Genomic DNA, 17,304 nt, shown 5'->3' on the forward strand with positions numbered 1-17,304 from the left:
TAAAAATCATCTTGTATTTAGATACATGAAAGGTCGTATGACCTATGATCAAATCAACGCTGTCATCCATGAGCTTAATGCCGCTGTCAAAGCGAAGTACAAGATTCTACACCAGCCACTGAAAGCCATGGCTAACACCACCCGTAACCAGTACAATGCTTATAAAGAGCAGGAAACAAAGGAAACCAAAGGTAGAATATAATTGTACAGAAATGAAATGAATCATCAGGCTGTTATTTATTTTGTTATGCATTGTTTTTAGTTTCTTATTTCATTATTTCAATGGGAAGGGACAAAATTGGCAATTATATGGAAGTGTATTGGCAATATAATTCAAACTTAATGATTCAATTCTCAGAGATTTCCACTTGAGAATATCTTGACAGCTTGAGCTGTAATGCTAACATGAAAACTTCTACTTTATATTAATGATACAAGGAATATTGGTGCACATTACCACAAAGCTGCCACAGCCCAATCTGAGCCAAGTCTAATAATGTTACTTTGCACTATGGTCTGATTATCCAATGGGCTCCTTCAGTGTATTTTCCTTGAATTATCATAGGATTCATTACTGTTCCATACAACCTCTATTTGACCAATAATATACCATGTATGGCATTACTTAGTGCTACATTTTTAAATGCATTGATCAGATTTTTCAATAACTAAGGTACCTCATAGTACATTTGCAATATGTTTAATTTAAATGAATACACTGGTTGTGTAGTTTTCTGATTCCGACTTTTAAATATGGGCACAGTAGTATGGCATGGTAGAAAATTAGACCCTGACGCCTGGGTTGAGCCAACAAGACCTGCATAATCATGTGTTGAGTTGGAGGTTGTCAAACTTAGTTTAGTTTAGTCAGTTAGACAGATGCCAAATCCAGGGACAGATGCTCCATGCACTGTCATCCAAATGAGAGTAGAAAGGAACTGAGGTGAAATGCATCCCGGAACACCACAGAGGGAAGGGGAATGGCTTTGGAGCAGTGATTACAGCAAAACCCACTGAAAGCTTCTGAATTGATGGGGACCTGAAGAAACATAGAAATTAGGTGCAGGAGTAGGCCATTCGGCCCTTCGAGCCTGCACTGCCATTCAATATGATCATGGCTGATCATCCAACTCAGTATCCCCTACCTGCCTTCTCTCCATACCCCCTGATCCCCTCAGACACAAGGGCCACATCTAACTCCCTCTTAAATATAGCCAATGAACTGGCCTCAACTACCCTCTGTGGCAGAGAGTTCCAGAGATTCACCACTCTTTCCAGAGTTCCAGAGATTCACCATGCAAAGAAGCATAGCTACTTTGCCAGTAGAGCCTGACCACTTGAAGAAACAAGGGTCTGCAGATGCTACTGCCATGCATGCTCTGTAATGCCTCTCCTCTCATCCAGTTTTCCTTTCTCCCTCCATACAATTAGTCTGAAGAAGGGTCCCAACTGAAAATGTCACCTATCCATGTTCTTCAGAGATACCGCCTGATCTGCTGAGTTACTTCAGCACTTTCTGCCTTTAGTTTTAAACCACCATCTGCAGTTTAACTTAGAGATACAGCGCGGAAACAGACCCTTCAGCCCACAGAGTCGGCGCAGACCAGTGATCCCCGCACATAAACACAATCCTGCACTCATACCTATCCCAAGGACAATTTCCTAAGGATAGTCAGGCTCGATCCCGGGTGTCCGGGGCTGTAAGGCAGCAACTCTACCGCTGCACCACCGTGCCGCCCCTAATTTCTTATAGAAACAAGGAAATGCAGGTGCTAGTGTACACAATGGGACATAAAGTGATGGAGTAATTCTGGGTCGGGTAGCATCTCTGGAAAACATGGATCGGCGATATTTTGGGTGGGGTGGGGGAAGGCTGAGAGCCTGAGGAGAGGAGAGGAGAGGAGAGGCAAGACAAAGCCTGGCAAGTGAGGGGTAGATACAGATGAGGGGAGGATTTTGATAAGCAGATGATGAGACAAAGGCCAGAGATGAAAAGACTAAAGTTCTCAAGTTATAGGAATAGATTTAGGCTATTCGGCCCATCGAGTCTATGCCGCCATTAATCATTGCTGATCTCTGCCTCCTAATCCCATTTTGCTGCCTTCACCCCATAATTCTTGACACCCGTTCTAATCAAGAATTTGTCGATCTCTGCCTTAAATATGTACCCCCTATACAAATTAACTAGTTCCTCACCTTCTTTCTAAAATAGTGGCCTTTAATTCTGAGGGTATGACCTAGACTCTCCCACCAGTGGAAATATCCTTTCCGCATCCACTCTATCTATACCTTTCATTATTCTGTAAGTTTCAATGAGATTCCCCACTCAACCTTCTAAATTCCAGGGAGTCCAGGCCCAGTGCTGTCAAACGTTCATCATATGCTAGGTGTGAGATAAGGATAGAAGAACTGCAAATTATGAAGGCCACTTGATGGGTTGTGTACAAAACTTCTAACTCTATGCTGTAATGCAGTTGGATTGGCTCTGATAACAAATGACTTCAAGTAAAATTTGCTTTTATAGCTGCTATAAAGATCAACTTTACCTCAGAACCTTACGCTGGAGAGAGTATTATTTCAGTAATTTTAAAATTCCAGCTCTATCAGAAAAACACAAGAAAATATTAGCTGGGCTAGGCCGCCAGGCCCCTCAAACCTGCCCTATCATTCGATATGATCTAAACTGGCTTCAATTTCTCTTTTGTGCCAGTCCCCAATAGCCTCCAATTCCTTGATCTTTCAAATATTTATATATCTCTACCTATTTAATATTTCTAATACTCCGGCTTTACAATAAAAGTTAAAATGCTGTTCACTTTCGAACATGTCACTCGACGTACCGTAATCTATCCCACAAAATCTATAAAAGCTTTTTACAAACATTTTTTTCTGACTCTTTGATGCCACTGCAACATCTACCATTTTTTCTTCAACCTGTGTGCATTTTGCCAATCAGATGCCAATTTTTGTTTTGCAAAGTTTTAAGTGATTCACCGAAGCTCTAGCTCTCAAATTCTCAAAAGGTGTGGGACTCCCATCTACACATCAATTTATGTTGATGGATCAATTAATTTTGTTGAAGTTCATAGTAATCATCTGTTAAAAGCTCATTTCTCATGCAACATTGCTGCAGTTGCACATTGCACTGGATTATCAAACATTAACAGGCCGTTCTAAACAATGGCTGTAACCGTTAACCGTTCTCCCCCCTCCTCCCCCCCCCCCCCCCCCCCCCCACCCCACCCCCCGAGACGTAAAAAGCTATGAATAAAGCTAAACTGGCATATGAGTGTGCTGAAGGAATTGACATTTTTAAGTGGAATCTACTGAATCGTCAGCTCTAACAGCCTCCCTTTGACTCTCCTGGGTCCTACTGCTCCTACGGTTGCCTCCAACCAAGCACAGGACTGACTCGCTGTGTTCTGCTGCTTTTCCCCCAATGCTAACTTTGCCACATCTCCACCCCCCCCTCCTCCCCGTTGAGCCTTCATTCGCCTTCCATACCTCCCTTGGGTCCCCGTTTCTCTTCCCCCTCAGAGACTGGACCTGACACCAGCCCTTGTCATGTTTTCACCATCACCCTCAACCTCTCTTTTCCCCTGCTGGCCTTATACCGTCGCTGGACCTTTTTATTTTCAACTGCTGATGTGACATTAACTATGCTGACTTCTCCACTGAACACCCTATAGCTCATTGAGTAACCATTCGGATATTGTTATCAAGACCGTAGGCAAGGGAGGTACTATTGTAGTTTGGTAGACTGACCTCTACCATCCTGAGGTCAATTGCCAACTCTCAGACACCTCCACATAACTGCTTCTTGTCCATGATACCACGGACGAACACCAGGCCACAATCTCCCAGACTATTACCAATCTCATCACCTCTGGCAATTTTCCCTTCCACAGTCTCCTACCTACAGAGCCTTTTTCTATCCCCTTCCCAAAATTCACCAGCAAGACTGCCCTGGCAGACTCATTGTTTCTATTCCTGCACTCCTGCCCCTACAGAACTGATCTCCAACTACCTTAATTCTATCTTGTTCCTACACCGCCCCCACCATCCAGTTTCTTACATCCAAGATGTCTCTTGCATCCTTCAATACTTCAATAACTTTCAATTCCTAGCCTCAAGCCCTTTGCCAGATCTTTACTGTGAACATTCAGTCCCTTACACCTCCATTCCCCACCAGGAAGGTCTCTGAGCCATCCGGTTCTTCCTTGACCAAAGACCTAATTGGTTTCCAACTATGAAAATGCTCACCTGTCTGTCAGAACTTGTCCACACCCTCAACAATTTCTCTTTTGATCCCGCTCACTTCATGAAAAGCATCCTGATTCGAAAATTGTTTATCCATTCCTTCCACAAAATGCTGCCTGACCTGCTACTTTGTGTGTTTTAACCAAGATTCTAGCATTTGATCAGCCATGATCATATTGAATGGTGGTGCAGGCTCGAAAGGCCGAATGGCCTACTCCTGCACCTAATTTCTATGTTTCTATTTACAGTTCCTGTGTCTCCATCAACTAAATCTTATCTGTTCTTAAGTCTCTTTGGGTTGCTTATAAGGTATACCTTTAACCATTTAACCAAATGAATCATTTGGATTGCAGTAACAGGATGGGTCCAAGTCAGCATGGATTTACGAAGAGGAAATCTTACTTGACAAAACTTAGAATTTTTTGAGGATGTAACAAGTAAAATGGATAAGGGAGAGCCTGTGGATGTAGTGTATCTGGACTTTCAGAAAGCCTTTGATAAGGTCCCACACAGAAGATTAGTGGGCTAAATTATAGCACATGGGATGGGGGTAGGGTATTGACATGGATAGAAAATTGGTTGGCAGACAGGAAACAAAGAATAGGAATTAATGGGTCCCTTTCAGAATGCCAGTGGGGTGCCGTAATACTCGATGCTGGGATCGCAGCTATTTACAATAAATATTAATGATTTAGAATGGTAGGTAGAAAAAGGTGCTGGAGAGACTCAGCGGGTGCAGCAGCATCTACGGAGCGAAGGGAATAGGCAACGTTTCGGGCCAAAACCCTTCATTAGGAAAAGAGGAAGTGCAACGTGACCTGGTTGTGCTTGTACATCAGTCACTGAAAGTAAGCATTCAGGTACAGCAGGCAGTACAGGGCCCTGGTGAGACCAAACCTGGAGTATTGTGTGCAATTTTGGTCTCCTAATTTGAGGAAGGACATTCCTGCTATTGAGGGAGTGCAGCATAGGTTCACAAGGCTAATTCCCAGGATGGCAGGACTGTCATATGATGAAAGAATGGAACGACTGGGCTTGTATTCACTGGAATTTAGAAGGATGAGAGGGGATCTTAGCGAAACATATAAAATTTTTAAGGGATTGGACACGCTAGAGGCAGGAAACAAGTTCCCGATGTTGGGGGAGTCCAGAACCAGGGACCACAGTTTAAAGGGCCTGACGGGTAAAGCAGATGGGCTTAGGGCCTGGATAGGTATAAGTGACTGGGACGTTGTAGCCATGACTGAAACCTGGTTAAGAGAGGGGCAGGACTGGCAGCTCAATGTTCCAGTGTACAGGAGTTTCAGGAGAGACGGTGAGGGAAAAAGAGGAGGGGGGTTGCATTGTTGGTTAAGGAGGATGTCACGGCTGTGTTCAGAGGTGACATTACAGATGGTTCGTTGAGTGAGGCTATATGAGTGGAGCTGAGGAACAAGAAAGGGATGATCACCTTGTTGGGGTGTAATACAGACCCCCGAATAGTCAACGGAAATTAGAAGAACAAATGTACAGGGAGATTGCAGACAGCTGCAGGTCAAATAAGGTTGTTGTGGGTGGGGATTTTAACTTTCCCAATAGAGACTGGTAAAATCGTAGCGTGAAGGGTTCAGATGAGGTGCAATTCCTCAAAGGTGTTCAGGAGAGTTTTCTTAAACAGTATGTGGAGGCCCCCACAAGTGAGAGGGCAACGCTGGATCTAGTATTGGGAAATTGGGAAGGGCAAGTTAATGAAGGGTGTGGCGGAGCCTTTTGGGACCAGTGACCACAATTTGATTAGGCTTAAGATAGTTCTGGATAGGGACGGAGGGGGTCCATGTGTTAAAATTCTCAACTGGGGTAAGGCCAACTTTGAGGCGAATGGGAGAATATCTCGCTCAAGTTGACTGGAGCAGGTTATTAGAGGGGAAAGGAACATCGGCCAAGTGGGATGTTTTTAAAAGTATACTGAAGGGAGCTCAGAATGTGTACGTCCCCGTTAGAGTGAAGGGCAAAGCAGGCAAATGTAAGGAAACTTGGTTGACGAGGGAAATTGAGACATTAGTCAAAAACAAGAATAATGCATGGGACCTCTCAGGAATCAAAGCGATCACCTCTGTGTGGAGCCACAGGAGATGAGACGGTCCTAAATGAGTATTTCAACTCTGTATTTGCTGAGGAGAAAGTCAGGAGGACGGAGAAAATTGGAGCAGTCACTGGAAGTGTCTTGAGAGCAGTCAGGGTTACTGTCGAAGAAGTACTGAAGGTACTGTCATGTTTGGAGGTCGACAAATCTCCAGGGCCTGATTTGATATTTCCAAGGACATTGTGGGAAACTAGAGAGGAAATTGCGAGAGCACTGGTTGAAATTTACGAGTTGTCCTCAAATACAGGAGAGGTACCGGAAGACTGGAGGATGGCAAATGTTGTACCTCTTTTCAGGAAGGGCTGCAGGGAATATGCTGGGAACTTTAAGCCAGTGAGCTTAACATCTGTAGTTGGTAAGTTACTGGAGAGGGATAGGATATACAGGCATTTGGATGGGCAAGGGCTGATTAGGGATAGTCAGCGTGGTTTTGTACCTGGGAGGTCGTTTTCACAAACCGGATTGATTTTTTTTGAAGACGTGATCAAAAAGGTTGATGAGGGCAGAGCTCTCAGATGTTGCGTACATAGAAACATAGAAATTAGGTGCAGGAGTAGGCCATTCGGCCCTTCGAGCCTGCACCGCCATTCAATATGATCATGGCTGATCATCCAACTCAGTATCCCGTACCTGCCTTCTCTCCATACCCTCTGATCCCCTTAGCCACAAGGGCCACATCTAACTCCCTCTTAAATATAGCCAATGAACTGGCCTCGACTACCCTCTGCGGCAGAGAGTTCCAGAGATTCACCACTCTCTGTGTGAAAAAAGTTCTTCTCATCTCGGTTTTAAAGGATTTCCCCCTTAATCTTAAGCTGTGACCACTTGTCCTGGACTTCCCCAACATCGGGAGCAATCTTCCTGCATCTAGCCTGTCCAACCCCTTAAGAATTTTGTAAGTTTCTATAAGATCCCCTCTCAATCTCCTAAATTCTAGAGAGTATAAACCAAGTCTATCCAGTCTTTCTTCATAAGACAGTCCTGACATCCCAGGAATCAGTCTGGTGAACCTTCTCTGCACTCCCTCTATGGCAATAATGTCCTTCCTCAGATTTGGAGACCAAAACTGTACGCAATATCCAGGTGTGGTCACCAAGACCCTGTACAACTACAGTAGAACCTCCCTGCTCCTATACTCAAATCCTTTTGCTATGAAAGCTAACATACCATTCGCTTTCTTCACTGCCTGCTGCACCTGCATGCCTACTTCAATGACTGGTGTACCATGACACCCAGGTCTCGCTGCATCTCCCCTTTTCCTAGTCGGCCACCATTTAGATAATAGTCTGCTTTCCTGTTTTTGCCACCAAAATGGATAACCTCACATTTATCCACATTATACTACATGGACTTCAGTAAGGCGTTCGACAAGATTCCGCATGGTAGACTGGAAGGTTAGATCGCATGGGATCCAAGGAGAAATAGCTGAATGGATAGCAAATCAGCTCTATGGAAGGAAGCAGAGGGTAATGGTGGAAGGTTGCTTCTCAGACTGGATGCCTGTGACCAGTGGTGTGCCTCAGGGTTCGATACTGGGCCCTTTGTCATCTATGTCAATGATTTGGATGATAATACACAGGGCAAGATTAGCAAGTTTGCTGATGATACAAAGGTTAGTGGTTTTGCAGATAGTGAGGATGGTTGTGAACGATTGCAGCAGGATCTGGATCGATTGGCCAGGTAGATGGAGGATTGGTTGATGGAAAATTTAATACAGAGAGGTGTGAGGTGTCGCATTTTGGGACGTCGAACAAGGGCAGGCCCTACACGGTAAATGGTAAGCCTCTGGGGAGTATTGTAGAGCCGAGGGATCTAGAAGGAGAGATGCATGGTTCCTTGAAGGTCGAGAGCATGTCAGACAAAGCGGCAGTGAGAATGACCGTTGGCTGGACTTGGTGAATCACAGGTAGAGCAGGTATAAAAAAGGGTGCATACAACACTTTAGCAGTCTTTGAGAGCAGGTCGGACAAAACAACAGTGAGAACGACCGTCGGCTGGACTTGAGTCTTGAGTGCAGATTTAAAAAGAAGGCAAACAGCACTTTAGCAGTCTTTGAGTACAGGTGAATAAATCCCCAACATTTTTCCTGCATCTAGCTTGTCCAGTCCTGTTATAATTTTATGTTTCTATAAGAATCCCCTCATCTTTCTATACTCCAGTGAATACAAGCCTAGTCTTTTCAATCTTTCCTCATATGACAGTCCCGCCATCCCAGCGATCAATCTCGTGAACCTACGCTGCACTGCCTCAATCACAAGGATGTCCTTCCTCAAATTAGGATACCAAAACTGTACACAATACTCCATATATGGTCTCACCAGAGCCCTATACAACTGCAGAAGAACCTCTTTACTCCTATACTGAAATCCTCTTGTTATGAAGGCCAACATTCCATTAGCTTTTTGTTTCCTTCTGTTGTCCTATGAAAGTTTTCCAATCCTCTGGCTTCCGGCTACTCCTTGCTATGTTATACATCTTTTCTTTTAGTTTTATTCTATCCCTAACTTCTCTTGTCCGCCACGGTTGCCTCCTACTCCCCTAAGAATCTTTCTTCCTTTTAGGAATGATGTGATCCTGCATCTTCTGGATTATACCCAGAAATTCCTGCCATTGCTGTTCCAACGTCATTCCTGCTAGGATCCCTTTCCAGTCTACCTTGGCCAGCTCCCCTCTCATGCCTTCATAGTCCCCTTTGTCTCTTGTCTATTGTCTATCAGAGGAAGGAAGGTTAGGAGTGAGTGTGGGGATTTGCTGAACAATTAGATTGGAAGATGGTAAATTGGACAATTAGGCAATTTAGCATCTGATATAAGCAAGATTTGCTCAAGGGGTGCGGCCCTGTCGAGGGAAGTGCCTTGTGAGAAAAGTGCGAGTCTTTGGCTGCGAGCCTTGCCCTGTGAGAAAAGTGCAAGTCTTTGGCAGCGAGTCTTCGGCGAGGAGGAAGGGAGGACGCCACACCAAATGTTGGAGAGGAAGAGACGAAAGAAGGAAATGTCAAACAAGCTGATTCAGTGTGATGCTTGCAGGATGTGGGAGGTCAAGGACACTGCTGGTGCCTCTGGCTGCTACAAATGTGACAAGTACATCCAGGTACAGCTCCTGAAGGACCGTGTTGGGGAACTGGAGAAGCAAGTGGATGACCTCGGGTTCGTCCGAGAAACGGAGTCGTTCCTCGACAAATCCTACTGTAAGATTGTTACACCTAAGGTACTGGAAGAGAGGAGGTGGGTAACGGTGAGAAAGGGAAGGAAACATGGAATGCAAACATCCCCGGGTGTTGTACCTCTTGAAAACTGTTTCACCCACTTAGAGGCTGGCAGGACAGAAGATTTTAACACACTGAGCGGCGGACTGGCTTGCGAAGCAAAAAGTGCTGTTGAGCCAAAACCAAAGAGGCCGACGTCAAGCAACGCCATGGTAGTTGAAGACTCCATTGCGAGAGGTACAGACGGGTTTCTGCGGCAACAGACGGGATTCGAGCTGGTGTGCTGCCTCCCTGGTGCCGGGATTCAGGATGTCAAGGACAGAGTGCAGAAAATCTTCAAGGGCAAAGGTGAACAGCCGGAGGTAGTAGTGCATGTCGGCACAAACCATGTCGGAAGGAAGAGAATGAATATTCTGCAGCGTGACTTTAGAGAGCTCGGGAAAAATGCTGAAAACCCAGGACCTCCAGGGTTGTTATCTCCGGTTTCCTTCCAGTTCCTCGTGCTGGCGAGAGCAGGAACAGGGAGATACAGGACCTGAATGTGTGGCTGAGGAACTGGTGCAGGGGGCAGGGATTTAGATTCTTAGACCACTGGGATCTGTTTTGGAGTAAGGGGGAACTGTACAAAAGGAACGTATTGCATCTTAACAGGTGGGGGACCAGCATTCTGGCAGGCAGGTTTGCCACTGCTACACGGGTGGTTTTAAACTAGATAAGGGGGGGGTTCAAAGGGTTAGTCAAGGATAGAGTTAAAGGAAAAGAGAGTAAAAGGATAGTTAATGACCCAAGAATTAATGTGAAAGATAGCTCACAAAGGGATAGGAGAATATGGCCAAGTGTAATAGGAATTGATGTGAAAGGTGAGATGCGTAACGAATTAAAAGTATTGTATATGAATGCGCAAAGTATAAAAAGTAAAGTAGATGAGCTTGAGGCTCAGAGGTTGGTAGATATGACATTGTGGGGATTACTGAGACTTGGCTGCAGGAGGATCGGGCCTGGGAACTTAATATTCAGGGTTATACATCCTATAGAAAGGACAGGCAGGTGGGCAGAGGAGGGGGGTAGCTCTGCTGGTGAGGGATGGAATGCAGCACCTTGCAAATAAAGACATAGGGACTGACGAGGTAGAGTCACTAGATTGAGTTGAGGAATTGTAAAGGCAAGAAGACACTAATTGGTGTTATTTACAGACCCCAAATAGTAGCCCGGATGTAGGGTGTAAGTTGCAGCAGGAGTTAAAACTGGCATGTAACAAAGGTAATGCCATTGTGGTGATGGGGGATTTCAATATGCAGGTAGACTGGGAAAATCAGGTCGGTTCAGGACACCAAGTAAGAGAGTTTGTAGAATGCCTCCGAGATGGATTCTAAGAGCAGCTTGTAATGGAGATGACCAGAGAAAAGGCAATTCTGGATTTAGTGTTGTCTAATGAACCAGATTTGATAAGAGAACTTGAGGAAAAGGAAGCGCCTGGAGGTAGTGATCACAATATGATTAGTTTTAATCTGCAATTTGAGAAGGAGAAGGTTAAATTGGAAGTGTCAGTGATGCAGTTGAACAAAGGGGACTATGAAGGCATGATGACAATTAAAGTTGAATCTGATGAGAGGGGAGCTGGCCAAGGTAGACTGGAAAGGGATCCTAGCAGGAATGATGGTGGAACAGCAATGGCAGGAATATCTGGGCATAATCCGGAAGACACAGGATCATTTAATTTAAAAAAAGGAAGAACGATTCTAAGGGGAGTAGGAGGCAACCGTGGCTGACAAGAGAAGTTAGGGATAGAATAAAACTAAAAGCAAAGGGTAGCCGGAAGCCAGAGGATTGGGAAACTTTCAAAGGACAACAGAAGGAAACAAAACGGGCAAACGGGCAATACAGGCTGAAAAGATGAAGTACGAGGGGAAGCTGGCCAGGAATATAAAGAAGGACAGTAAAAGCTTCTTTAGATATGTTAAGGGAAAACGAGTAGCAAAGTCAAATGTGGGTCCCTTGAAGGTAGACACGGGTGAAATTATTATGGGTAACAAGGAAATGGCAGAAGAGTTGAACAGGTACTTCGGATCTGTCTTCACTAAGGAAGACACAAACAATCTCCCAGATGTACTGGAGGACAGATGATCCAAGGTGGTAGAGGAACTGTAAGAAATTTTACTCGTTTAGGCGAGAAATAGTATTGGGTAGGCTAATGGGACTGTTTTCCCCGCCCCCCGCCCCCCACACACACACACCCCATCAAAAAAAAGAAAAAAAAACTACATTAAAAAGGGACAAAAACCCCCAAAAAAAACAGACAGACTGCAGAGGGGCCGCTGCGACGTGGATGATAAATCCCAATAGTCCCAAGGGCCGGATGGTCTGTATCACAGGGTCGTCAGGGAGGTGGCTCTAGAAATCGTGGACGCATTGGTGATCGTTGTCCAATGTTCAATAGATTCAGGATCAGTTCCTGTGGATTGGAGGATAGCTAATGTTATCCCACTTTTCAAGCGAGAGAGAAAAAAGGGAATTACAGACCAGTTAGCCTGACTTCGGTGGTGGGAAAGATGCTGGAGTCAATTATTAAAGAGGTAATAATGGGGCATTTGGATAGCAGTAAAAGGATTAGTCCAAGTCAACATGGATTTGTGAAAGGGAAATCATGCTTGACTAATCTTCTGGAATTTTTTGAGGATGTGACAAGTTAAATGGATGAAGGGGTGCCAGTGGATGTAGTGTATCTAAACTTTCAGAAAGCCTTTGATAAGGTCCCGCACGGGAGACTGGTGACTAAAATTATAGCACATGGTATTGGGGGGGGTGTTGACATGGATAGAAAATTGGTTGGCAGACCGGAAGCAAAGAGTAGGAGTGAACGGGTCCTTTTCAGAATGGCAGGTAGTAGCGAGTGGTGCCGCAAGGCTCGGTGTTGGGTATATATTAATGATTTGGAAGAGGGAATTAGGAGCAACACTGGCAAGTTTGTGGATGACGCAAAGCAGGGTGGCAGTGTGAACTGTGAAGAGGATGTTCGGAGGTTGCAGGATGACCTGGACAGGTTGAGTGAGTGGGCAGATGCAGTATAATCTAGATAAATGTGAGGTTATCCACTTTGGTGGCAAAAACAAGGGGGCAGATTATTATCTCAATGGGGTTAGGTTAGGTAAGGGGAGGTGCAGCGAGACCTGGGTGCCCTTGTACACCAGTTACTAAGTTGGCGATGCAGGTACAGCAGACAGTGAAGAAAACTAATGGAATGTTGGCCTTCATAACAAGAGGATTTCAGTGTAGGAGTAAAGAGGTTCGTCTGCAGTTGTATAGATAGGGCTCTGGTAAGACCACATCTGGAGTATTGTGTATTTATAGAAACATATAAAATTATAAAAGGACTGGACAAGCTAGATGCAGGAAAAGTTTTCTTAATGTTGGGCGAGTCCAGAATCAGGGGCCACAGTCTTAGAATAAAGGGGAGGCCATTTAAGACTGAGGTAAGAAAAAACATTTTCACCCAGAGAGTTGTGAATTTGTGGAATTCCCTGCCACAGAAGGCAGTGGAGGCCAAATCACTGGATGGATTTAAGAGAGAGTTAGATAGAGCTCTAGGGGCTAGTAGAGTCAAGGGATATGAGGAAAGGGCAGGCACAGGTTATTGATTGGGGACAATCAGCCATGATCACAGTGAATGGCGGTGCTGGCCTGAAGGGCTGAATGGCCTCCTCCTGCACATATTTTCTATGTTTCTACGAGTTGCAGGTAGATAAGGAGGTCAAAAAGATTTTTGGCACTTTGGCCTTCATCAGTCAGAGTATTGAGTATAGAAGTTGTGAGGCCATGTTGCAGTTGTATAAGTCATTGGTGAGACCGCATTTAGAATATTGTGTTCAGTTCTGGGCACCATGTTATAGGAAAGATATCGTTAAGCTTGAAAGGATTCAGAAAATATTTACGAGGATGTTGCCAGTACTAGTGGGTGTGAGCTATAGGGAGAGGTTGAGTAGACTGTGTCTCTATTCCATGGAATGCAGGAAGATGAGGGGAGATCTTATATAGGTGTATAAAATCATTAGAGGAATAGATCGGGTAGATACACAGTCTTTTGCCCAGAGTAGGGGAATCGAGGACCAGAGGACATAGGTTCAAGGTGAAGGGGAGGAGATTTAATAGGAATCCGAGGGGTAGCTTTTTCACACAGAAGGTGGTGGGTGTATGGAACAAGCTGCCAGAGGAGGTAGTAGTTGAGGCTGGGACTATCCCATCGTTTACGTAACAGTTAGACAGTTACATGGATAGGTCACGTTTGGAGGGATATGGACCAACGCAGCAAGTGGGACTAGTGCAGCTGGAACATTGTTGGCCAATGTGGGCGAGTTGGGCCGAAGGGCCTGTTTCCACACTGTTAGCAGAGAGTAGGAGTAAACGGGTCCTTTTCAGAATGGCGGGCAGTGACTAGTGGGGTGCTGGGCCAGTGCTGGGTCCCCTGCTATTTACAATATATATTAATGATCTGGATGAGGGAATTGAATGCAAAATCTCCAAGTTCGCGGATGACACGAAGCTGGGGGGGGGGCAGTGTTAGCTGTGAGGAAAATGCTGGGAGGCTGCAAAGTGACTTGCATAGGTTGGGTGAGTGGGCAAATGAATGGCAGATGCAGTATAAGGTGGATAAATGTGAGGTTATCCACTTTGGTGGCAAAAACAGGAAAGTAGACTATTATCTGAATGGTGGCCGATTAGGAAAAGGGGAGATGCAACGAGACCTGGGTGTAATGGTACACATGTCATTGAAAGTAGGCATGCAGGTGCAGCAGGCAGTGAAGAAAGTGAATGGTATGTTAGCATTCACAGCAAAAGGATTTGAGTTTAAGGGCAGGGAGGTTCTCTGCAATTGTACAGGGTCTTGGTGAGACTACACCTGGAGTATTGCGTACAGTTTTGGTCTCCTAATCTGAGGAAAGACATTCTTGCCATAGAGGGAGTACAGAGAAGGTTCACCAGACTGATTCCTGGGATCGCAGGACTTTCATATGAAGAAAGACTCGATAGACTCGGCTTGTACTCGCTAGAATTTAGAAGATTGAGAAGGGATCTTATAGAAACATACAAAATTCTTAAGGGGTTGGACAGACTAGATGCAGGAAGATTGTTCCCTATGTTGGGGAAGTCCAGAACAAGGGGTCACAGTTTAAGGATAAGAGGGAAGTCTTTTAGGACCGAGATGAGAAAATCATTTTTCACACAGAGAGTGGTGAATCTGTGGAATTCTGTGCCACAGAAGGTAGTTGAGACCAGTTCATTGGCTATATTTAAGAGGGAGTTAGATGTGGCCCTTGTGGCTAAAGGGATCAGGGGGTATGGAGAGAAGGCAGGTACAGGATACTGAGTTGGATGATCAGCCATGATCATATTAAATGATGGTGCAGGCTTGAAGGGCTGAATGGCCTACCCCTGCACCTATTTTCTATGTTTCTATGTATCACTCTGACTCTAATAAGGGGTAGGCCATTGAGAACTGAGATGAGGGAAAATCTTTTTCACCCCGAGAGTTATGAATGTGTGAAATTCTCTTCCTCAGAAGGCAGTGGAGGCCAATTCACTGGATGCATTCAAAAGAGAGTTAAATAGAGCTCTTGGGGCTTGCAGAATCAATGGAGATGGGGAGAAGGCAGGAACAGGGTACTGATCGTGGATGATCAGCCATGATCACATTGAATGGTGGTGCTGGCTCGAAGGGCCAAATGGCCTACTCCTGCACCTATTTTCTATGTATGATTCATATGTTCTGCTCTAGTAAAACGTCTTTAAGATGGTGCTGGGTCCATGGTTGTCAGCTACAATACATCAACTTCATTTATGGATCTCTATTCTTTCCTTGGAACCAGAGGTTTAAAAATGCTTTTCTTTTTGCTTTTAAAGGTCAGTGTTTCTTTGTAGAAGCTGACATAAAGGACTTCACACGTCTTAAAGTTGACAAGAAACTTCAGGGAATCTTCAGTATTCTGCGACATTGCCACCGATTGCGGGAAGTCCGGGGAAATCACCTTGTGCGTTATGTGCTACTTTAAGGCAATTGTGAATTACGTTGGTATTCTTTGGGCATATGAATGCTAAATATTAAATGAGCAACATGGCAATCATATTGCATAGAGGAAAATGTATTAGCTTTATTATTGTTTCTCTCCCAGCGATATCCCAGTGTCACACATGACTTTCAAGGTTCGTGAAACTAAAATCTACCCTGAATAATCTCTTTCCACAGTTCCTTTATAATTTAAGACAGTTTGAAGAAGCGGTCTCAAGTCCATAAAATCCAATCTAAGTCACGCAAGCCTTGACAAAAGTTGGCAAATATGTGCAAATGAAGTAAAAAATATAATTTCCTAATTATGTTTTAAATGGATAACGCAAGATTCAATTGCTACCTCTGAGTAGCAAAATGCAATTAAGTAAAAGGGTAGTTAATCTTGTGTTTTGATGGCCTGTACGCTGCATGTAAACTGAATTTATAATTAGTATGCTGAAATTAGTTTTGTTGAGATATGTTCCTTAATGTAATTCCAGATATTTTAGCGAGCTACAATACCTGATTAGATTATTTTAAAATTCTGTTGCTCACTGAACAAAATTTAGTTACACTGTGTGGTATTTATATTTTTTATGAAACAAGTTATTCATCCATATTTTGACAGCTAATAATTATACAATCAGTATATTGAGCATTAAATTTTATTATGAAATTGGAAGTGAACCAGATTTGAGCACCTGCATTGGTAATGTGAAAGCCCTCCTGGTGTCAATAATTCAATTTTTGGATTGTCTTTCGGCCTTCTCCATAATTTGGCTAGCCAGCCCAATCCCCAATAAGACATTCTGTCTGAAATCAGTCGGATGAAGGGTCTCGAGCCAAAACATCACCCATTCCTTCTCTCCAGATATGCTGCCTGTCCCGTTGAATTACTCCAGCATTTTGTGTCTACCCCCAACAATACGTCAAGCTTTATAAAAGAACCAGAGGTGCTCGGGTCATATGGGACAAGCTTATAGCCATGGGCATTTTTCTAAACAAATGTATCTGTCAACAGTGTTAAGTGTTTAATTGTCATAGGTACTGCCAACAGCTCAATGAAATTCTTGCTTGCCTGTAGCTTAACAGGCTTGTTAATGGAAAACACACAGATAAATAGTTTGTCAATAATACCATAAATTAATAACAGTAATATGTTTAAGAAGCAGTTAGACAGGTACATGGATAGGACAGGTTTGGAAAGATGTGGATCAAGCGCAGGCAGGTGGGACTAGTGTAGCTGGGACATGTTGGCCGGTGTGGGCAAGTTGGCCGAAGGATATGTTTCTACACTGTATCACTCTGACTCTATGACTCTTTACTACTATAGCACTATAATTGTGCAAAATCTGGTTGTTTGTGCAATCAAAGACACAGAAGCCAATAGTTGTTGACAGTTATGTTGTGCAGTGTTCAAGAGCATGTTGGCTGCTGGGATGGAGCAGTTCTTTAATGGTGGTCATTATGTTTATGCTCCTGTACCTTTTGGAACAGTGTTTTCTATGGATCCCTATGATGATGGGATGGTCAGCACCTGTTTTAGATTGAGCATCATAGGCTCTTGGCACCTGCTTTCCTGGGCGTTTGTTGCCAAATAAGGCTGTGATGCAACCAGCCAGTATGCTCTCCACTGTACACGTGCAGAGGTTAAAGAGAATATTTGTCAACTAACTG

At 44.2% G+C, this 17,304-nt stretch overlaps 1 protein-coding gene across 3 annotated transcripts in view; it reads left to right on the top strand.

Moving 5' to 3' along the window:
* Positions 1–16,650, top strand: part of ska1 (spindle and kinetochore associated complex subunit 1) — a 35,253-nt gene extending 18,603 nt beyond the window's left edge. For 2 of the 3 annotated variants that reach the window (XM_055660488.1, XM_055660568.1), the window contains 2 exons: positions 22–191; positions 15,483–16,650. In XM_055660488.1, coding sequence (XP_055516463.1) covers positions 22–191; positions 15,483–15,631 — 319 coding nt within the window. In that variant the 3' untranslated portion in view covers positions 15,632–16,650. Of the gene's footprint in view, positions 1–21; positions 192–9,408; positions 9,501–15,482 lie in introns of those variants that run through there. The other variant, XM_055660631.1, reaches the window with a different exon arrangement.
* Positions 16,651–17,304: the final 654 nt, after the last annotated feature.

The sequence above is a fragment of the Leucoraja erinacea genome, chromosome 1 (assembly GCF_028641065.1).
Source record: "Leucoraja erinacea ecotype New England chromosome 1, Leri_hhj_1, whole genome shotgun sequence".
Classification (NCBI taxonomy): Eukaryota; Metazoa; Chordata; class Chondrichthyes; order Rajiformes; family Rajidae; genus Leucoraja; species Leucoraja erinaceus.